Below are 23,305 nucleotides of genomic sequence, written 5' to 3' on the forward strand. Positions count from 1 at the left end.
CCTTGTACCAGTCCTAAAATTATTTTTTTGTAGAGCAGATTACATAGAGTGGCCACTGCCACTGGGACAAGTCCTTCTCCATAATAGGTAGCGTAAATGAGTCATAATATTCATCCCAAGCTTCCTATATTATAGGCAACCTATCCAAGAGTACACAAAGCCATTTCATGAGGTTTTTTTTTTTTTTTTTTTAATTATAAAAAATATTAACAAAAACACCAGTATCCAACTACATCAAGTTTAAAACTTGCATTTCGTGAAAAACATTTTCTTCTTAACGGCATTACATTTGTTACATGAGAATAAAAAGAAAAAAGTAAAAGCATGTTCTTGGAATGATTCAGCGGGGAGCAAATCCACCTCTGTGTGGACCTCCTCGTCCTCGGAAGTTTCCTCTATCTCCTCTGAAGCTTCCTCTGTTCCTCTCTCTACCTCGTTCTCCTCTACCCACAGGGGGTCCCCCACGAACACCACCTCTAGCTGTACCAAAGCCACGATCTGATTTTGGTGGTGGAGTTTTGGGACGCAGTCTCTCAATTTCTTCGGTACATCCAGTCAGAGTTGAATTAGGAGCATTAAAATACGATGCATACGCCTCGGAGTTAAAGTTGCTGTTTGTCAGCGTAGGCCCAACAGTAAGCCACCCTATAAAGGCAAAGATTGAAAGTTTATTTAGCAGTCTTCCACTGACTGGAATAATCACCTAATTATTAGGATTCTATTGAATGATAGTATCATAGGAGGAACCCAATATTATTCAAAGCAGTGATGACAGAAGAGCAAAAGCAATATCCTCCATTCTCAGTAAACCATTTTTCCTGCTGGCATCCTTTAAGTTCTGCCTCTACTTATCTGCCCATGAACTATTCTAAGCTCATCCACCAGCTTGCCAGCCAAAACAGGAAGTGAGACCACAAGAGTGGTAAGCTGGTGACTGGATGAGACCACGAAAAGCCCTTTAAATGCCACTAAACCTAAAAAAAGATCATCATCTGGAACTGACCTTGCCAGGTTCGGGACCTCAAGACCATAGAGTTTAGTGGCCCCAATCCTAATCACCTAAGTCCATAGTATGATATGAGTGGGGGGTCTAACACCCAGCACCCTCATTAATCAGCTGTTTGGACAGTTCTGGAAATGATATGTAAAGAACAAAGAATAAACAGACCCAAGATTCTACATTCCAGCCTTTGAACAGAGTTCAGACTATAAACTTTAGACATAATTATTACTCTTACCAGGCCTGATTGTACTATCTCTACCAAAGAGGTGGAGCCGCCTTCGTCCCAGACAGAAGTGTTCAATAATATGAAAGATCTCTACAGGTTTTTCAATGTTTCCGATTTCTGGCTCTTCTGTGATGATGAGGTCAATGTCAACATTGGCATGGATGAAGTCGCCATCAGTGCTGCGGTGCACGGTTCCTCTAATACCCATAAGGCAGTGCTCCTATAGAGAGAAGTGCAAAGGACATATAGATGTCACATATGAGGGTGTGCAGAGGGTTGGCTGCTCTAAATATATTTTAGAAAGGGGTGAGACTGATGCACTTTTTACTAAAGATAAGTTTGTAACCGTGCGGCTTGTATAAAAATTGCTTTTCTTACAGCTTCCTCTCAAGATTTATGAAATGGTCACCTGCTATAATGTGCAGACAGATATCTGTCAGGATGATGCACCACTTCTATAATTTTTTCATCATCACATTAAAAAATGAAAACATCCATCACCTGGAGGAGCAGACTTGGGTATTTTCCTAGCCGGTACTTTATTTTAATGCGGCGGCACTTTACCATGCTATATATTGCCGCGTTCACAGCACACATCCCATAGCAGGCACAATGATTTAAAAGATACAGCTCCAATTGTGCTGCTCGAATCTAGACACAATCTTGTTTATCCTACAAATGTCTCATTCAAGTGACAGATGGGAACGTTGTACCTTTGTCCTCTGGAAGATTGCCTTAGGGTCCAAGGTCTTGGTCTTGCCAGGATTGTCTTTATTAGTTTTTATCCAACAAATGTCTTCGGATCGTCTAAAGCCCCACTTCCGCAAGCACTGCAGATATTAACCAGAAAAAGTACAGTGAAATAAACACTATATTTCCAAGAGAGGTTAAAATGCGCCGTCCTGAGAGACCTGGCATTACGGAATAGATGTCATACTACTATGCTAAGGAATAAATTATATATTAGATGAATAACATATATAACAAATCAAAGAAACTAGCAGCTCCTACTATTATATGTAAGTAACATACTGAACCGTGACAAGTACATTCTATTACACAAAATGGATGGAAATCATTGACGTGCTCAGAAGCATTTTATGTATGGTGCAATTAAAGGGGTTGTCTAGGATAGAGCACTGCTCTCTAACTTTAAGAAAAGCAGTCAATGCGTGATAGTTGGTGGTCTAAACTATAGCCTCGCACTTAGCAGAACGAAGGGGCAGCTGTGCTGGAGTGCCATGGCCGCTTTACTGCAGAACCTGACAACACCATCTATATATGCAGCACCCTCCTTAATGGGAATGACTAGCAATACTAGAGAAAAGAATGAGGCTGGAGTACAGTCAGGGCAGTAATAATACAGTATCCATGTTGCTGAAACGGCGCACAAGAGATGGGGACGCTGTCACAGGGCAAGCATATCACCCGTGCAGCCAATTCAGCTGTACAAAGTCCAGTATAAAAGGGATCCTCTAACACAGACCATCCATAAGTGCAACATTTCTGCTTAGTATGAGACATTGTTATAGCCAGCAGGTGGCAGCATTAGCATTACCTCCTACTGACACGAAACAATGACCAGTGAGGACTATCGAACATTATATGTCCTGGTATGAAACATTACATAACTAAACTACAGGCTGTCTGTAGAAATTGTTCATTCCTTGCCATGTGGCACAAGGGACCATGAAAACAATAGTATAATATATTTTATATAGCATATGTCTGCCACAGTTAGTGTGTTTGTGGTTAGCAACTGCACAAGTAAACACAAGTGCTGTACAAGTAATATAGTGTATACTCGGAGGACTCTATAAATGTGCAGACATATCACAAGTCCATAAAAGCACTAATGCAGCTAACATGGCCCCTGTCTTGCATTAGTTACAGGCCGAGCTAAGGGCATGCTATTTCTTCAGACATCCTAGAAGTTATGCACATTTCTATGCTAAGGCAGATAAGACACAAATTTGGCCTTCCTCTTTAAGTTACTGGCAGAGCTGCACACACACTGTACGTTTGGTGTGTGTGCAATGTGTTTCCAGTGTTTGTATATGTATATTATAGCTTTCTGTAGCTTCCTTATAAAAGTATAAGGTCCTTAGACAAATTATTTCAACAGGGCCGTCAATTTTCACCCTTGCATAGTAAGGGTGAATATAACCATGTAAGGGGGATGGGGACTTTAGTTAGGATGTTACTAGTATAATGATGTAGAAGTTAAAGGGGCTGTCCCATAACAAGGATCCTATCTATACTGCTAGTTTATGTGGATTTAAGACTTTTATTAAATACATTGCTTTATCAAAATTGCTTTGTTTGGCCGCTATCTTAATTTATTCACTTCATTGTTTACACTCCGTTTCAATGACTGGGCTAATCTGCTCAGTTCCCAAGTGAGGTAGCTGCCTGCTCTAAAGGGGGGGGGGAGGGAGGGGCCGAGTGCTCGGCAGCAGCTCTGAGCTGTGTATGTCTGACAAATAACGGAGCTCCTCAGATAGGGGAGGGGGGAGGTGAGAGCTCCGGCAATTCTGATTCTGGTTTAATTGAATTTGGCTGATAAGGGCTGAGAGAAGGAGTCCGTTACTTCTGTATGTAATGCAAGCCGAGTCAAATCCAGCTCTGCTACATCAGTTTCATACTGTGGTAATGCATTTACAACCAATCCCTCATTACTGACTGCAAACATAGCAGATAGCAGAAAGTTGTCATATGAAATGCCTTTAGTTTTTTTCATGGCTGTGATCTGCTTTTTTTCTACAAAATTAAACAACTGAAGGAACATCCTCAGGGACTGGTGATTCCATAATTTTTGCCAGGGGTTGTAGAACTGGAGAATCTTGGATGGACATCTTTGTACAATAGCCAGTGCAATACATTACCTTCAATTGGAAATTTAGATTACAGATTTAGGGAGCCTCATGTACCTGAGTATGACACATACATTAAGGAGGGACATATGCTGGGCTTTATGACCTGTCCATCAGTGTGATATGCACCTCTTAATGAATTAGGCACATCTCCGGCCCTGTACGTACCAGAGTGTTAAATCTATGCCATCTAGGAACTGCTATAGATTTATGCAATAATTTATGCCAGTTACAATTACTAGGAGTTGTTAGGCCAAACCACTGACTCAATAAACTATTCAGTTAATTAATCATACAAATAGATATAAAGTATACTATAAAAAATTAAACCAACAAAATGTTATTTTGAAGGTGGATTTGGTAACTTATTTCCAGCTATAAGTCCACAGCCCTGGTTTCTGGTTGTTTTGTCATTAGTAGCACTCAGGAAAGAAGCATTGTACAAAGGTAGCAGAGCTACTGCTGCGACCATTGAGAAATAATGTGCAAGGATCACTGGCCTACAGTACTTACAGTTTACTAGGGTTTGCTTTTCTTTTACCCGGCTGTACATAGATGGGAAATGTAAATGGTGTCCATTTAGTGGGGGTAATTTACCACTGTTTCCCAGGCTTTCCCTTGCTGTGTACACTTTGCCACCATTACTGAAGATTATCTGAATGCATCCAATGTATGCAAAGATATGCAGTGGGAGATAGACCGAGATAATGCTGCCGCCCTGCACATTCAGAAGGGGATGGAGCATAGGAAAGATGGGTAAATTACAAAGCCAATGCTTTCCGCTATCCTATCGACACTGAGGCGCTGCTGTCCATATCCCATAAAAGTTGTCCTTAAGTAAAGAGTGAGTGAATTTACATGTAATACAAAAGAAACTGTTTTTGGCTTGTTAGGAAATTCTACTATAAAATGACCAACGTTTTCTGTGATCATTCACAATACAAAAAGGTAGGTATATCCAGCAACCAAGGAGAATCCAGTAGTAAAATAAAACTTAGCTTTTATTGATACATAGTACAGTCCATAAAAAACAATATGAGATACTGTGTGCGGATAAAAAACGGATTGTCTACAAAAACATACCCAGTTGGAAAAACGAATTCACATACACTCAGATCGCTATGTCTAAGAGTTGAAGTACTCGAAACGCGTCAGCGGTTAGCCATGCGTATGTGAATTTGTTTTTCCATCTAGGTATGTTTTTGTAGACAATAATTTTTTACCCACACACAGTATCTCAATGTTTTTTATGGACTGTATCATGTATCAATAAAAGCTAAGTTTTATTTTACTATTGGACTCTCCTTGGTTGCTGGATATACCTCCCTTTTTGCATTGTGTCTTCGTCCTCGTCCACGCATCAGGAAATCCTACAATATATTATTGATTTGTTGTTGGCTGTGGACTTCCTCCTTCTTATCATTCACAATACAATGCACTATTCACTTAATATCACCTTAAAAATGAATTTGTAATAAATTCCACCAGAATGCAAAATCTATTACTCGGAAACGTGTCCCTGTCATCCAGTAAATGTAGACAGTGTAATGAAACACCTGCCTTCATGTATATGACATTCACCATGCAAATACAGTGCACATGGCCGCTTCTAGTAGCAGCCATCTCTGACATCTTCTCATATATTATTTTACCCACCTGCATCAAAAGCCTCATACAGACCTAATTTGTCAGTGTGTCTGTGACAAGCGATGTCGGAAGCAGTCACCAGCTGCAGCATTATAACAGGGATTATCCCACTTACCATTCTACCAAAATCCAGACCTTCTCCAGATCCGCACCACAGGAACACAAAGGCCCTGGAGCCTGCAATGCCTTCAATATCTAATTTCATTATCTAAAATGGGAAAAAGAAAAAAGGTTGATTTGTTGGGAGCAGAGGAGACGATGAAATGAATGACTTCTTTAATATGGTGCAGACATTCTGACAGGCCATCAAATCGCAGAGCTCACGCTATGAGAGCACCAAGTGTGACATCAGGACCTGCGCTCTAATGTGCAGCAGATGTGACAATACACATGGGAGAAGCGGTGTAATGGAAATTATACTGGGTTACAGTCCCCGTGCTGTCCTGAAAACTGTTATCGCCACTTATTGAAATACCATGGCCGAACTGTGGTAGAAAAAGCTTTCAACACAGAACACTATACGTAATGTAATACAATAGCCTGGAGTCTGCTGACAGTGAGGCCACTGAATTCCCCCAGCAGCCATATTGTGTATAACTAAGTCCTACACTGAAGGTAGTGAATGGAATAACTTGCAATACCAGAATTCTTACCATTGGTAACACTAGTAGAAGTCCTGCTAGTGAGATATCCTATTAGAATTGCTGGGGATCACTTACCAAATAAAGGGATTGTGCAAAGCAGGACACGGGAGGGGATTCATCAATCCCTCTAGCCCAGAGGTGGGCAATTAATTTTCCCATGGGGCCACATGAGAAATTGTAACGGTTCTAGAGGGCCATGCGCGTTGTGGAAAATTTAGCTCCACCCACTTCTCTGCTGACTCCGCCCATTCTCAATCATTTTTCCATGTGCCCCACAAAGTAAAATCCTCCTACAGTCACCCTAACGATATACCCCCCCCCCCCCCACACACACATTATAACGTTTTCCTCCAAATGTCCCACAGTATTAAACCCCTCTCCTGGTGCCCCAGTATAAACCAGTAGAAACTAGAGGGGGCATTAAACTGGGGCAGCTGGAGGGGGACATTAAACTGGGGGCAACTAGAGACATACATGTCCCCCTACAGCTACTCCCCCATGGTTTAATATCCTCCTCCAGCTGCCCCATGTCACCCATGGTTTAATGTCACCCTCCATATGCCCCCCCTGCATGTGAATTCAGTTTAACTGCCCCCTACATCTGCCCCTAGTTCCCCCCTCTTGCTCACACATGCTGTCTCTTCTCTCTTCTTTATCATCCAGCAGCCCCCCATTGCCGGCAGCTTGCAGAAAGCACACAGTCCCGTGTGGCTCCGCCCACTAATGAGTCATAGCCTATCCTGGTGATAGGCTGTGATGACATCATCACAGGTCCTTCAAAAACCTTCCACTAGCTATGCGGGCCACATAGAAACAGTCAGAGGGCCGGATGTGGCCCGCGGGCCGCACATTGCCCAGGTCTGCTCTAGCCTAACTGGCGTACATTTCCAATCTGGCTTTATGAATCTAAACTCTTGTTCCCAATCGGAGCCTTTATTAAAGTAGAACTTTAACAAAAAGTGCTATTCTCTGGTCTGTTAGAGACACATGATGTAAATTGGTCACATAACACAGTTATGAACCAGAAAAAGTGATTACCTCACAAATACAGCAACTATGAAGAACATTACCATCACTATCATTTACATTATGTGTCTTCCTAATAGAATAGAGAATAAACATTTTTGTGAGAGTTCTACTTAAAGACTGGAGTAAGATATGTCAATCTTATAAATCTGCCTAGGTCTCTTAAACAATGTAATACTCTGATTTGGACATCTTAAGCACGGCACCAAATATCACTTGTCCATAGGAAAGATGACATACAGTATTTGTCATTGACAAGATTGACAAACATCACCACCTTCTCCTCACTCGTCCAACTGCACTCAGAAGTGCCAGAAACAGACTCTGCTGCTTTATGCTCACTATAAAAGCCTTTTCTCGTTATATACCTGTATTCATTTGGGGGCGCAACACCATGGGATAGACCTGGCCACTAGGAGGCCGACACTACCAGTGACACTTTTTTTTTTACCAAAAAGCTAGCCCTGTTCGTCCTGATAGAAGGAAATAGTCACAACTGCCTTCTTAGAGGTGGAGTTAGCATTCCACATATGGATCCAAACAGTACGGGGAGGATTACCACTGCATTGCCAGCCATCTTACGGCAAACTGCTTCCAGGGAAGCATGGCAAAGGTACGTGTAAACATTCAGGATTTGAGAGATGAACAGATGGTTGTCCTGCAGGGGGGATTCATTGGAGAGACCCTTCTGGAGCTGTTTGGCCCAGAAAATGCAGGCCTTGTTGACCCAAGAAGCGGCTGGCTGGTAAGAAACGCCCCCTCTGACAGTACAGCGCTATGGACAATATTGTCAGGAGGGGCGTTGCTCACAGCCCAGCTAGACTATTAGGAATGTCCTTCTAACAGTGAAGAAATATCAGTAAGGGCACCAATATCTCTTGCAACGGGGCACATAACGGAAAAGCCGACCGTGCACTGAATTCAGCACATGGTCGGCTTTCTAGCGGTATATAAAACTGGTGGTGCCGAGGACATGAAAGGTCCTCTTTAATATGCTAATCCAATATTACTGGGCCTCACCAAACATGGCAAATTTTATGTATCCTATTATTCCCTACTACCATTAAAGGGATCCTATCATTCAGACAACATTTTTTCTAATTATCACGTCGGAATAGCCTTAAGAAAGTTATTCTTCTACTACCTTTCGTCGTCTTCTCCGTGCCGCCGTTCGCCTACAATCCCGGTTCTTGTCTGTATGTAAATTAGCTCTCTCGCAGCACTGGGGTGGGCCCCAGCGCTCAGACAGCACTGGGGGCGTCCCCAATGCTGCATGAGAACTCTCTCCAGCGCCGCCTCCTCTTCTTCAGCAGCATCCTCTTCAGCCTCTTCTTCTGGCGGTGGCTTGTAACTTCTAAGGCCTCCGGCCTTGGGCAGAGCAAACTACGCATGTTCATAGGCCATGAGAAAATGGCCAATTGCATAGTATTGTAAGCGGCCATTTTCTCGGGGGCTTGTGGGCATGCGCATTCTGCTCTGCCTGAGGCCTAGAAGTAAGAAGACACCGCCGGAAGAAGAGAATGAAGAGGCCGTTCCTGACAAAGATGGAGGTGGCACTGGAGAGAGTTCTCTCGCAGCATTGGGGCCACCCCAGTGCTGTCTGAGCGCTGGGGCCCGTCCCCAGTGCTGCGAGAGAGCTAATTTGCATACCGAGAGAAACCGGGATTGGAGGCAAACGGCGGCACGGAGAAGACGACAAAAGGTAGGAGATGACTAGCCTTTAAGGCTATTCCGATGTGGTACTTAGAAAAAATGACGTCTGAATGATAGGATCCCTTTAACATGCAACTTTGACTCAAGTTATCTCCCACAGGAAAAAAAAAAAAAAAGTATTAGACAAGCTGAAATCCTACATGTTCAATCCCCTCAATCCATAATCAGATGTTTAGCGAGCCTAGTAAATTGCAGAATGAACAGCAAAACTGAAAGGGTTTATTTTCTATTTATTGACGAAGTGCATGCTTTGCGTATGGAACAGGTAAGCGCCGAGCTAAAACAAGCAACCCGCTTCACTGTTACACAGAATAGATGACAGAAAAACAAAATAAACTAAGGCTCTGCTTACATCCCATTCACTGATGCGTACCCCCAACCTATGCCACTACATAGGGCTAGTTCACACGTGAACTGCCCGCGCGGGTTTTGACACCGAGAGAGGCGAGCCACGTCTCTCTCTGGTCAAAACACGCCTGGTCGCGGCTTTCCCCTCCGCTGTCGGCTCAAATGAATGAGCCGACATAGGAGGGTGCTGCCGGGGGCGGAAGCCGCGCGGCTCAACCCGCGCGGCTTCCACCTGAAGACAGGGCAGGTCGCTTCTTTTCTACGCTAGCAGCAGCCCGCCGCTAGCGGAAAAAAGAAGCCTGGCGGTCTACATAGACCACCATTGTAAGGGGAGGTTTTTGACGCGAAATCCGCTGTCAAAAACCTCCCCTGGGCTCACGTGTGAACGAGCCCATAGGCATACTGTGGCAAACATCAGCCACTGACTGCTATTGTTTACAAAAACATACTACTAACATACTATTTTTTTTACTGTAATTTTTGTTACTTTTTCTAATGTGTCTCTATGTATAGAAAAACAAAGGCAATGCTTTTGAATTCAGTGAATAGAAATGTGCGCAGGCAAAAGAGACACTTTTGTAGGGTTTATGGGGGGGGGGGTGTCTATGGATATGTTCAATATGGGAGCTGGGAGCTTTTCCAATACATATGTCACACATAAAACAAAAACAAAGTGTGAACAGACACAAATCCAAATATTTCAGAAATTATTGAAGTAGTGACCTTTGACAACCAAGGAGGACAGATCAAAGGGCCTAATTAAAACATGGCACATTGAGGCAGAATTCAATTCTTTTCATGAAATGGATTCCTTTAGCAGTGTGAACAAATAGTACAGGTTGAGATCAATCTACTTCCTCTAACAGGTTGGTGACAGGTTTAACCTTTGGTCAAAGTTGTAGTCTCAGGGGATGACAGACAATCTCTTCTTATATTGTGGTTGCCCTGCTTGTGGCTTGACCAAATAAGAAAAGGTGCCTGCACGAGAGCGCTGGATGCCGACAGCCCTGAACTACTGGGTGGCAGTGAATAGAATGATTTCAGTTCTTATTGTTACCTAAGCACAAACCACATTATCTGGCTACATGTTACAGTATGTACCCAGGAGCAGGTAACATCAGAAATCATTTACAAAAATTCACTCATGTCTTATGGATATTCCTTGCTTTCCCCAATGATCCACATAATGGTAACGATCTAAGGCTGTGTTCACATGGGGGAATTTGCTGTGGATTTGGGTATTCAGTGATCACAGCAGGACGCAGAAAAAAGAAGCAATACTCCCTGTAGATTATGCTCATTCATCCGGGATGCCACGACAGAATGTTGGTGCACTGAATCATTATCCCGTGGCTGGTAGACTGCAGCGAAAATGCTGGCGGCGGAAAATGAAGAGGAATTTGTTTTCCCGCCGTGCGAACATACCCTAACGTTTACCACTGCCCCTTTCTTTATACATCAAAGAACTTGATGGCTTTGTGTCTTTTTTAAAACATAAACTGTAATGTCCAACTATAGACAAAATAGAAATTATGGTTGGGGGGAACTGCATAAACCGTAATCCCTTAATATGGTGTTACAGGCAAAAGTCATGGCTGCAAGCAAATTCTATAGAAGGCCACATGCACACACAGCTGCATGCCACGCCTATGAGCAAATTCTATATAAGGCCACAGGCACACACAGCTGCATGCCACGCCTATGAGCAAATTCTAAAGAAGGCCACAGGCACACACAGCTGTATGCCACGCCTATGAGGAAATGGAATGAACAGCACTCAGCATCTGTGAGGTGCCCATGCTTTCACCAACCCCATACATGTTAACGACTGACACCGCAATAGACTGAACAATACCCTTTTACACATAAGTATTTCTCACATGCAATGCCGATTTAGTCACCAGCCTTACAGACTCATACATTTAACTTAGGATACTCACATCTTCCCAGGTCCACCACTTTTCATTGGCAGCAATGCCAGTTTCTCGGAAATATTCCTCTAGTGGAGGCTCAAGGAGGATTACATCAAACTCACTTTTCAGTTCTCTCAGATCAAATGTCTCAAGGTCTGCTTGCAAGTACCTGTATCAATAAAAACAGAGAAATAAGAAATTCACTTTCCTTATCCAGAGTGTCTTATAATCCGGCAGTTATATCAAAAGAGATCTACAATAATACGTGAGGAATGTCAGATAGCCAGCAGCAAAAGACTGAGCAGAGATAAATTGGGGAAAACCTCAGATTAAAAGTATCATATTTAGGAGAAGTGTTCACTTCTTTTTAGAATATTCTCCTGTACTTTATCTGCAATCTGACAGTTGGTTTACATATTAGTGTCCCTATTCACTCTCACAGGCAGAACTCTATGGAGAACAGAGGGCTGGAGTTAGGGTTCCCCTGCAGGCTAGTAAATGTATTTATTGCTGTGCAATAGAAACCTCTTATCTACAACCTAGTAGTGTTGATAGAGTTCAGAGTGAAGAAACAGCAATTATTTGAAGGACTTTTCTACCCCCCCTCTTCATAGACTAATATGGAGAAAGTAATGCTTGAAAAGTGGAGAAAAAAAAACATATTTATGTAATAAGATCTATTACAAAGTTTCATATATTTATATATATATATATATATATATATATATATATATATATATATATATCTCCTGTACTATTTATTTATGAAAAATAGTTTATAACTGGAGGTACGCTTTAACCCCTTCCCGACATGCGCCGTAATAGTACGGCGCGTGTCGGGTCTGTAACTATGGCGACCGCCTGGGAGCCGGGCGGCCGTCATAGCCGCCGGGTGTCTACTGCTTTAAGCAGTAGACAACCGGCTCTAATGCCTCCGATCGGTCCCCGGACCGATCGGAGGCATTAACCCCTCCGCGCATGGGCGCCGCCATTTTGGCAAGGATCGCCGGCTCCTGCAGCATGCTCCAGGGCCGACGTCATGTTGCAGTGACAGCCGGGAGCCTTGTTAAAGGCTCCCAGCCGGTCTGCAAATTCTCTCTTTTGCAGGCTGGTGTATACAGCCTGCAAAAGAGATGATGCTTTTTTGCAATGCATTAGCATTGTAATGCATTGCATTAGTGATCAGACCCCCTGGGGTTCAACACCCCTAGGGGGTCTAATAAATGCAAAAAAAAATATAAAAAAATATAAAAAGTATTAAAAGTTCAAATCACCCCCCTTTCCCTAGAACAAATATAAAAGTAGTTAAAAACTGTGAAACATATACATGTTAGGTATCCCCGCGTCCGAAATCGCCCGCTCTACAAATCTATAAAAATATTTTTCCTGTTCGGTAAACGCCGTAGCAGGAAAAATAGTCAAAAGTGCCAAACCGCCGTTTTTTCACTGTTTTAATCCTGATAAAAATTTGAATAAAAAGTGATCAAAGCAATAACATTTCCCGAAAATGGTAGAACTAAAAAGTACACCCGGCCCCGCAAAAAAAGACGCCCTATGCATCCCCGTACACCTATGTATAAAAAAGTTACGGCCGTCGGAATATGGCGACTTTTAGCAAAAACAAATTTTTTTAACACCGTTTTGGAATTTTTTTTAGGGGTCAAAATGTAAATAAAACCATATAAATTTGGTATCCCTGGAACCGTACCGAAACACAGAATACAGGGGACATGTCATTTTGGCTGCACAGTGAACGCCGTAAAACCAAAGCCCGTAAGAAAGTCGCAGAAATGCATTTTTTCTTCAAATCCACCCCATTCTGAATTTTTTTCCTGCTTCCCAGTACATTATATAGAATAATTAATGGTGGCATCATGAAGAAAAAATTGTCCCGCAAAAATTAAGACCTCATATGACTCTGGGAGCGGAGAAATAAAAAAGTTATGGGGTTTAGAAGGAGGGGAGTCAAAAACGAAAAACGAAAATCAAAAAATGCCATCGGCGGGAAGGGGTTAAAGAGGACCTTTCATGGGTTTGGGCACAGGCAGTTTTATATACTGTCAGCTTTCCCGATCTGTGCCCCGGGTAAAGAGCAATCACAGTCAGAAGGGCGTTCCTGACAATCTGTCAGGAACATGCTTCTGCACAGCAGCGCCTATAGCGCTGTACTGTGTGATCACACTGTACAGCGCTATAGGCACTGCTGTGAAGAAGGACGTACCTGACAGATTGTCAGGAACGCCCTTCTGACTGTAAAGAGCTACGGCACCGATAGCTCTTTACCCGGGGCACAGATTGGGAAAGCTGACAGTGTGCTGAATTCAGCGCACTGTCAGCTTTCCAGCAGTATATAAAACAGCCTGTGCCCAAACCCATGAAAGGTCCTCTTTAAGGACAATTTCTTTTTACATTTGGCTTCAGTTGACATCTGCATTCCATGTTGTTTCCACATGAAACGCGGAGAGAAAAGTGCTGTTTGCAGGACTTTTCTCTCTGCATGTTTCGTGCAGAAATGAAGCAGAAACCACACGAACCGCATTATAGTCTATGGGGTCCACGTTTTCCCCAGGTAACCGCTTTTTAATGTGTATAGGTTTCCGTTCAGGGGGGTCCCCAAGTGGACTCCCCGACTGAAAACGCAAATGTGAACCGGGCCTTAGTTGGAATCTCACTTTAACAGCTTATAGTTTGTCTTTACTGTACCCTAAGCTTCTACTACTTTTCTTGTGACTGGTAATATTCATTGACTTGTGTGGGCAGCAGGGTGGTGCAGTTCTTGCCCATTACAAGGGTCCTTAGGATCAACATCTACCCTTATTTTAACAAGTTGTGGAATATGCAAGTACTACTGCTAGAATACTACACTCTGGCTGTCTAGTTTACATTGCCTGATATGGATAATATTTGTCTGCCATCTTAATCTTAACAGAAAACACCTAAATGCTGAAAAATAATTATCAGTCTGCTAAACCAATTCATTTTATAAAGTCACAGATTCTTTAAAACACTACCCATAACATCAGTTGCAATACTGTTGGAGATTTGGATCTGCTGCAAAAACAATGCATTGCCACTAGGGAGGGATCAAGAGCTGCATGACAGCTTAAAAGCACAAGAAAAGGTCTGAGAAAGAGCCTAAAGCAACAATGGTAAACCTACTCCAGCACAAAGCACTGACTGATGGGGTGAAGGTACATCTTGAAAAGATATATAGCAACAACTAAAATGGATGGGATGGATGGGATGGATGGATGGATGGGATGGATGGATGGATAGATACCCGCTTTCCCCAAAAATAACCCCTAGCATGATTTTTCATGATTTTATGCTTGAAATATAAGCCCTACTCCAAAAATGAGCCCTAGTCACAGTTCATTAAAAGTAGTGTCCAGGCAGCTATATATGTAAAACAGTAAATAGAATACAGCAGGACAGACATAGTAAAAACTTTATCAAGGAAAGCAGATGCTCATAAAAGAATCACACCCCCCTAAAAAGAATCAGACATTGACATAGCTATCTGTACAAGATGGACCTAGTGAGATAGTTCTCCACAACAATAAGGGCTGAATATCGGTAGTGTCGAGCTCTCACGCACAGAACGGGTAGTCACACGACCATCACTCCATTCCTGAGCCCAAGCATTGAGGCTGCTTCTGGTCACCAGGGGGAGCTAATTATTACACTTAGCTGCAGTGGAACGCTGCTGCAGCGGCTAGGGCCCGGACAGTGACATGCCTTTAACAGGAGTTACGCAGATCTGTGGGCGACAGCCCATCCAATATTGGCTAATAGCAGAAAAAAGGGCAGGACTCCAGCAGGTATTGGCAAAGTTGGCTTTTGATTCCTTGCAAAAATTGCCACATTTCAAGTCACAAACTTCATAAAGGTTCCTAATGAATGTACCTTTTACATGGAACAATAAGTCACTTTGCAGTTACCTGCAATCCATTTTTCTACTATGGATATAAAAATGTAAAATTATATATATATTATATTTAAAATCACAAAATAACCAAAAGTTAGCTCAAAAGGGAGTCTATCACCTCACCCAAGTATATTCATCTGCTTGCACAGGCTTATGGAGCACATTACAGTGATAAACAAAATACCTCTGTTATTTATGTCACTTTTGTAGATTTGGAGAAAAACAACTTTGAAGTCTTATGCAAATGAAGTAGTTGGTGCACTGGGGGTGGGGCTTCAGCTCCCTGGAAAAGAGCTACTGCTGCTTAGTAGGATGGTTGATGTCAATGGTTACTTGTGGTGGCACAGGCAGGAGATGGTAAGGGTCTAAGACTTCTTCATAAATAGCTTATGATCAGTCAGATCATCTTTACTGCTTCTAACTTAATAAAAAGCTAGTGACTGAATTCCTATGAAAGTAAATATATAACTATATATCTAATTATTTATAGAATATTAATAACTGTATAATATACAGAAAACATTTAATCATTTTCTTTTGAAGATGGAGTCGGAATCGGTATATTATTTCTGACTCTAGTCAAAATCACTTCTATTGGAAGAAGCTGTAATTACATTACACGGCCCCTAGGAATCAGATAGCACGCTCCCATAGAAATGAATGGACGTAGCCGGCACGCGGGGGGTTAAGCGACGGCCGCCAGCAAAGTGTATGTGCCAGCTGCTTCCATTCATTTCTATGGGAGTGTGCTGTTTGGAACAGCTGATCTGAACAGTGTTCGCTCATCTCTAATAGCATCCAATGTAAACAGAAAAGGGATCACAGCATTTGCACAAAACTTGTGGCCCCTTGGAATTTGCTGGTTAGCGGGGGTCCTAGGTGTTGGACTACCCACTGATCTTTTAATGATGAACCAGCCACCATAACCACATGCAATTATCAATAACTGCCAGGCTGCAAGTAAATACTGAGGCTGGGTCACACCATAGGTGGGCATCCATACACCCTACAAATATGTATACATCGATTATAGATTATGTCAGTGAATAATACATTGTATTTTAAAACATGAACATTTTATATGAATTATAACTTATTACACACCGAATTTGATATGTACCTTGCATCACTGTTGCACTATAGGGGCATGTTTTACCGTAACAGCACTTTCTGATGTAATGTTATCATAAAGTGTAAATATCTCGGTAACATCTCCCACTTTTCAATAAAGAATTAGAACCTTGCTGAAAATAGGCTATTAAGTCAATTAATAAGTCACGTGAACCTAATGAAGTGCAGTAACTTTATATATAATTATTTAGATATATATTTTATGTATTTCTATGAAAGGAACGCTTACATTGGAGGAGTATTGGATTTTGATATTAACTCATCCTTCAGTCTGATCAGCTCTCTGAGTTTTGGATATTCCTCAAACCGATCTGCTAATCCTAAACAGGAAATGGAAAAGGTGTTAACAGGTTCTGCAAAACAAACCCTGGAAAACATGTGCAGACAATCATGCATTACATCGGAGATAGTACAAGATCATAAAGCAATCCCATATGCGTCTGGCTGCCTCTAGACAGGAACTTATTAAAGGGCTAATCCCTTAACTCCTTGCTGATACATATACATTATGTACTTTCCACGGTCAGGTTTTAGACCTGAGATGAAAGCATATTAATATTGCAAACCCTAGAAAACCATTCAGAGGATCCCATGAATGACACTGACTGTTTTAACGCTTGGGGATATAAAGCTTTTGCCTGCAGCCACATACACCTAGATAAAAGTAATGCATAAGAAATGGAATATCACAAGTGGACAGCATGCTAATATATCAGAAAACATCATACCAACATCTCTGATAAAGTTTTGAGGTCTGTGGCCTGTGTCAACAAAATGCTGGCAATAGTCATTGTGTGGATTCAAACTCTGGGTCCCCTGCAAATAGAAAAGGTCAAAGGGCAATAAATGCAGTTACCAAGAAAATAATTGGGCAATGATTAATGATACTGTAACCCACATGATATATCCAATACTTGACATTAGTATGGACATATATACATCATATACTGTATGTAATTTCTGTTCATTCATCTTTATTTGGATGCATTTAAGATTGTGTTTTTGGACGATTGTTACCGTTCATCTTTTTATTTTGGAGGTCCGATAGCCCATTGGATTTGACTCATTTCTGATTTTATTGGGCTTGGATTACATGATGCATTTTCCAAAATGCATTTCAGCTGTAAAGCAACCTAGTATACCAGGCATACTCAGTAGCGGGGGGCGACACGCCATCTACCTGGATGTAGTTATAACTGCACTCAGTATGGGGGTCACAGGTGCCAAAAAAAGGGTCTCAAAATGAATCACATGCCCTTTTCCTTACAAAATCACAAAAATTTTCCGAGAAAATAGGCAGAAATAAATAGTAAATCTTGTGCATGTCCCAACCCCCCCCCCCCCAAAAAAAAACAGAAAAAACAAAAGGAGCACAATAAATAAAAATTAAACAGTTAAAGTTCCTTGATAAATGTGCCCTATAGTGTGTCACCACCCTTAGGCTATGGTCTCTTCCATTAGCAAAAAAACTGTTTTTTTTTTTAGTTGCAGATTATGTCGCGTTTTTTTTTTTTTTTTTTACCAGAAATATAAACGCTTTCTTTATATTCCCATTTTTTTTTCAAGCCACTCTTGACTTAGGCTCAAAAAAAATAAAAAATAAAAACACCATCAAAAAAGCTGCTTTTCCAAAACCTGGAGCCTTAGGCTGGCCTTACACATTAGATTTTAGATTGCTGAATTAGCAGATTTTGGCCCTTCAATAAAGGGATTTAAATACAATGCTATGAGCGGCATGCTTGAGAATACAGTAGTAGTAGTCTTATAAGTGTTCTGGCAAACCCGAGCATCACAAGATAAATTACCAGGAAGCATTCAAAGACTTGGTCTGCAGAAATCTCTTGCTTGGTCCTGTTGCTGATTACATGTCCAGAGTAAAGTAATGGCCTGAGACAAGTCACTAGGCTAATTGACTTTTCCATTTGTGAAACGTGAAACCATTCAACGGAATATATTAGTAACCTTTCCACATTAGCGCGAACCTTTGATTTTATGCTGTTCGTTCGACTGCCCCTTTGTCATTTTATGTGACAGCTATTTCCCCGGGCGCTCGGAGAAATCTCTGGCAAGCAGATTTTCCCAAGTAACTCTTACACGGTGTGTTGTGATTTCCCTTCCCACGGCTTTTATTTATAGAAGATCAAGAAAACCAAAGAATAGACAGCTCGAACAGCAGCCACACTAGTGAAGAATTCCAGTTATTAAAGGGCTATACCCAAAACCCAAAGCATAGCTCATTGTCCAGTGTAGATGTTCATGTCTTGTTTCGACAGGACATGTCCAGTGCAATCACAGTATCACTGGTCTCATTGCACACGGTAAGCATGAACCATATGAAACACACACAGTACATGACACATCGCTTTACAACCACAACTGTAGAGGGTGCTGCTCATTACTTCTATCTTTTCTTATTATCTGAGTGATTTTGTCCCACCCTATACAAGCAGAATCAGTTTACAATGAAGTACATGAAGAGGGGAAGGCTGGGAAGAAAAGGCAAAAGTCAGAGATATGAGGCCATCTATGGCATTAAATGTCTCATTTCTGTCATGGGAAGGCTGGATAGTAATTCTTGATAACCAATTGTTTCTCTTCAGTGCAAATGTCTCTCTGAATTAAGTAGCTGTCCTCTTCCGTGCCCTCTATAGACTTCTATTGTACTGTATAACTATAAAGAGGACATTTCACCACCTCCAAAAGGTTCATCTCTTTACATCAATTAATAAGTGCTACTCCACTGATTGTGGAATAGTTGATTTTTTGTTTTCTAGCCCCCAACGTTCCTGAACAATCAATACTATGATCTCTGGTGCCTGATACACTAATTAGGTGTTGTACTGTCTAGAGGGCAGTATCAGGCAGGAGCAGACAAGGGATGTGATTCTGAGCTCTGACACTGGCTGAGTCACAATCTGAGTCACGCCCCCTCCCTGACATCATCCTTCTGGTATTAGCTTAAGTAGCACATCAGGCACCAAAACTGACTGCGCTTATTACTTGGGATCAGTAGAGACTAGAGAGAAAATTCCAAATGTGCTGGAATAAGAGGAACAGTGTCTATTAACAGGTGCTAAGAACTTGATTTGGTGGAGGTGATGAAAGGTTCTCTTTAATCAGTGGCAGGAGGAGGGACATAAGTGAAGAAACACTTTATAGTGTATATTACAGATTTTATCTTCACCTGTACTATGATATAAATCTGACTTGCTTTGGAACAAGTTTTACAACAAAGATATTTGGAACTCTAATCCCTGGATCATAAGGTTCCCCTTATGGGTGGAAAGGTCTTTCACATACAGCTATAATAGGATGTCTTAGAAAAGGATTGGAAGTGTTCTCATGAGGACAATAGAGTAGAGTAGAGACTTTAGGACAATTACATTTTTTATTACCATATATACTTGAGTATAAGCCAACCCGAATATAAGCAGAGTCCCCTAATTTTACCACAAAAAACTGGGAAACTTATTGACTCGAGTATAAGCCTAGGGGGTGAAATGCAGCAGCTACTGGAAAATTTCAAAAATCAAAATGGCCGGAGTTTTGGGTGCAGTAGATGCTGGGTGATGGGGAAGGGGAGGGGGTGTTTTGGTTGTCTGTCTGCCCCTTCCCTAAGCTTGAGGACTGGGTTTTTTCCCCCCACTTAGAATTCAGCCTGGCTGAATATAAGGTAGCTGCAGTGCTCCTATTAACCCCTTCCAGATGGAATAGGAGCACTGCAGATACCCTATATTCAACCTGGCTGTAGTCATACTGAATTCCAGTTGTGTGGGGGTCCTATGGATAGGGGATAAATAGTTGAAATATCACTCTTACTATTCATTTCAAGTGGGGGTGGAAGGGGATATTGTTATATACACTTCAGACACTGTATTGTTTGCACAGTGTACTCACATTCTGCTGCAGTTGTTCCAGGGAGAGAAGGTTGTCCAGCCAGAAGGTCCACGGGGAGTGCAGGGGGATGCCCTCACTGTCCTGCGGCAGCTCCAGGCCGGTGATGGTTGAAGTGCAGCTGCTCGTCGCTCTCTGCCTTCACCTACCGCCGGCCCAGACCCGCGGGGAGCTCCTTCTTCCTGTGGACCCCGCCAATATCGTCACTTAACTGTGCAGAGCGGCAGCAGTTTTGGCGGCAAGGTCCGGACCTGCGAGGAGCGCCATCTTCCTGTGGACTCGACGCCGAAACTGCTGACTCTCTGTGCAGTAAGTGACGATGCTGGAAGGGTCCACAGGAAGATGGCGCTCCCCGTGGTCCGGTCTGGCGGCAGCTGAAGGCAGAGAGCGAGGAGCAGCTGCACCTTAACCATCACCAGCCTGGAGCTGCCGCAGGAGCCGGACAGTGAGGGCATCCCACTGCACTCCCCATGGACCTTCCGGCTGGACAACCTTCTCTCCATGGAACAACTGCAGCAGAATGTGAGTGCAACCTACACCGTGCAAACAATACAGTGTCTGAAGTGTATATAACAATATCCCCCTGCGCTTGACTCGAGTATAAGCCGAGGGGGACTTTTTCAGCACAAAAACTGTATATACGGTAATTTATTAATGTATAATCTTTTACATTAAGTTTGTAATGATTCAAGCTCAATAGATTTACAAGACCTTCCAGCCCCCTAAACCCCATTGTAGTGCAGCGACTACGTCGTCTATACTAATTTTGTGTTCTTGCATTGTGTAAAAAGGTTCTCTGGACAAAATGAGGTCAATTCCAGGTGTGGTTAATTCCTGCTATATACAATGGAAAATGAAAAACAAACTTAAAAGCAAGAAAATAGCAGTTATTACCTTTAGGAAAGTGCTAGAATCTTTGTAAATTTCTTCTTTATAGGGTAAATTCTCTTCCTCTTTCTGTGGTTCAATGGCATCCTGGAAAACAACAAATCAATTAAAATAAAAATACTCCAAAAATTTTGGTACAATTTCTGCCAAAAAACTGATATTATACACTTTTTATGACTTGACTAAAAAGGGGGTATGGATAATGTGACTGAGGAAAGGGGACATGACTTTATGGGAAAGGGGGGGATGTGCATGATTTTGGCAGGATAGTATACAACTAGGCCAAACTGGCAATTTAAGACCGTCCTCTCTTACCTTTAGACAGTAAATCTGTCCCATTATGCAGATTTGTTGTATTTTATATACAGACATCAGCCAACTCTAGGAACAGTATATTGGAAAAAGCACGTAGGAAAACCCAGAATCCTACAGTTTGTCCAAATACTGCTCCAGTGGAATCTCACCCATACAGGACTTCCTCCACATTGTATATCAATATGCTTCTGGTCTGCATGTGTTTCATGCAATATTTAGATTAAGCATGAATTATCTCTCCACCATATGTCTTGCCATTGAACATAATCTTTAAAGATAAAACACATGTCTTCTCTCACGTAAAGGTCAAAACTGCGGCGGTCACTAAACAGGGCTGATGCTACGTAACTTACTTCTTTAATCCATCAGAGTTCATCTTTCGTTTTGTTAATTTAATGGGAAAAAATATTCCTATTAGGTCATATGGATGTTATGTGGGGGATATTAGCACGGATATCAGGTCCATGAACCTGTATTATTACATTTCCATTATAACAAACATTGTAGGGAAAATGTAACCACCGGAAGTCATGGATATCAGCATCCATACCAGTACAGATCTATTACCTGCTGACCATCTGCAGGTACGGATACACAATGTAGTGCAGGCCATACACTAGTGTTTGCACTTACAGTTAGGGCTGGCCGAAAATCAACAACATGATTTTGTTTACGTCTATTGTTAGAATACTTGCAGGGTTCTATTTGCAGTTTCATTCGGACTGAACGCATCCGAATTGAAAGGGTAACTTTACTCTGGGGGTCTCTTCAGATCCAGACGTATAAATGGAGGTCCAGGGGAAGGGAGGAAACAAAAAAAAAAAAACACTCCCTGACTATGAGACCCAATCACAGGCCTTAGTGGTCTCTGATGCCAATCATAAGCGCTGAAGACAGCAGGGAGTCCTGTAAGGACAGGGGAGTAACACTGGTTTTTATGTTTGATGACCTCCCCTGAGCCTCCGATTATTATACTCTGGGGTCTCCTTGACCCCAGAGTACAATAGCAGTTTAGGTTCAGCAGTGTTCAGTCCCAACAAACCAAAAGGAATCCACACAAAAATAGTAAAACATGTATAAATTTAATAAATATCCAATAAAAACATGGAAGGATATAACAGACAAAATAAATAATTAAAAAATAATTTAGGGAGACTTGGAAGGTGTATATAAATATCAGAAATACCAGCATGTGATACGCAGGGAAATGATAGATAATACATATCAAATACGTGTGTAAGTAACAGAGACAAAAAGGACTAGCAATATATCATATGCAAAAAAATGTAACTTCCATGAATGGAATACATACATGGATCAAACAAAAAAAACAATCAAAACATATGGCAAAAAGCAGTGCCAAAGCACCGGCCACAAGCCAAAGAAGGCAAGTACCTAACACATATACACATGCATGAGAGAGACCACCTACTCTAATTCATCACAAAAACGTCCTGTGATGATGAGAGCCACGGACATTAAAGAGGACCTTTCACCATATCCGGGCACATGCAGTTCTATATACTGCCGGAAAGCTGACTCGTCTATGGACGAGTACTGCGAGCAGAGGGAGGGGGCGTTCCTCCCCGCTCCACAGCACAGCGCGATAGGCGCCGCGAGGCAGAAGGACGTCTCTGGCTAATGGTCAGAAACGCCCTTCTGACCATAGAGCACTACGGTACCGGACCGTAAGCTCTTCACACTGGGCACAGATCGGGAAAGCCGACAGAGCGCTGAACTCAGCGCACTGTCAGCT

The 23,305-nt window shown here is 42.1% G+C and overlaps 1 protein-coding gene across 1 annotated transcript in view; it reads right to left on the bottom strand.

Annotated features, from left to right (window-relative positions):
- Positions 1-224: 224 nt before the first annotated feature.
- Positions 225-23,305, bottom strand: part of METTL14 (methyltransferase 14, N6-adenosine-methyltransferase non-catalytic subunit) — a 31,646-nt gene continuing 8,565 nt past the window's right edge. The window contains exons 4-11 of the mRNA XM_075265340.1: positions 21,241-21,321; positions 17,181-17,268; positions 16,682-16,772; positions 11,421-11,562; positions 5,865-5,957; positions 1,943-2,059; positions 1,239-1,449; positions 225-645 (exon numbers count right to left, since the gene is read on the bottom strand). Coding sequence (XP_075121441.1) covers positions 341-645; positions 1,239-1,449; positions 1,943-2,059; positions 5,865-5,957; positions 11,421-11,562; positions 16,682-16,772; positions 17,181-17,268; positions 21,241-21,321 — 1,128 coding nt within the window. The 3' untranslated portion in view covers positions 225-340. The remainder of the gene's footprint in view (positions 646-1,238; positions 1,450-1,942; positions 2,060-5,864; positions 5,958-11,420; positions 11,563-16,681; positions 16,773-17,180; positions 17,269-21,240; positions 21,322-23,305) is intronic.

This window comes from Leptodactylus fuscus, chromosome 1, assembly GCF_031893055.1.
Source record: "Leptodactylus fuscus isolate aLepFus1 chromosome 1, aLepFus1.hap2, whole genome shotgun sequence".
In the NCBI taxonomy this organism is placed as follows: Eukaryota; Metazoa; Chordata; class Amphibia; order Anura; family Leptodactylidae; genus Leptodactylus; species Leptodactylus fuscus.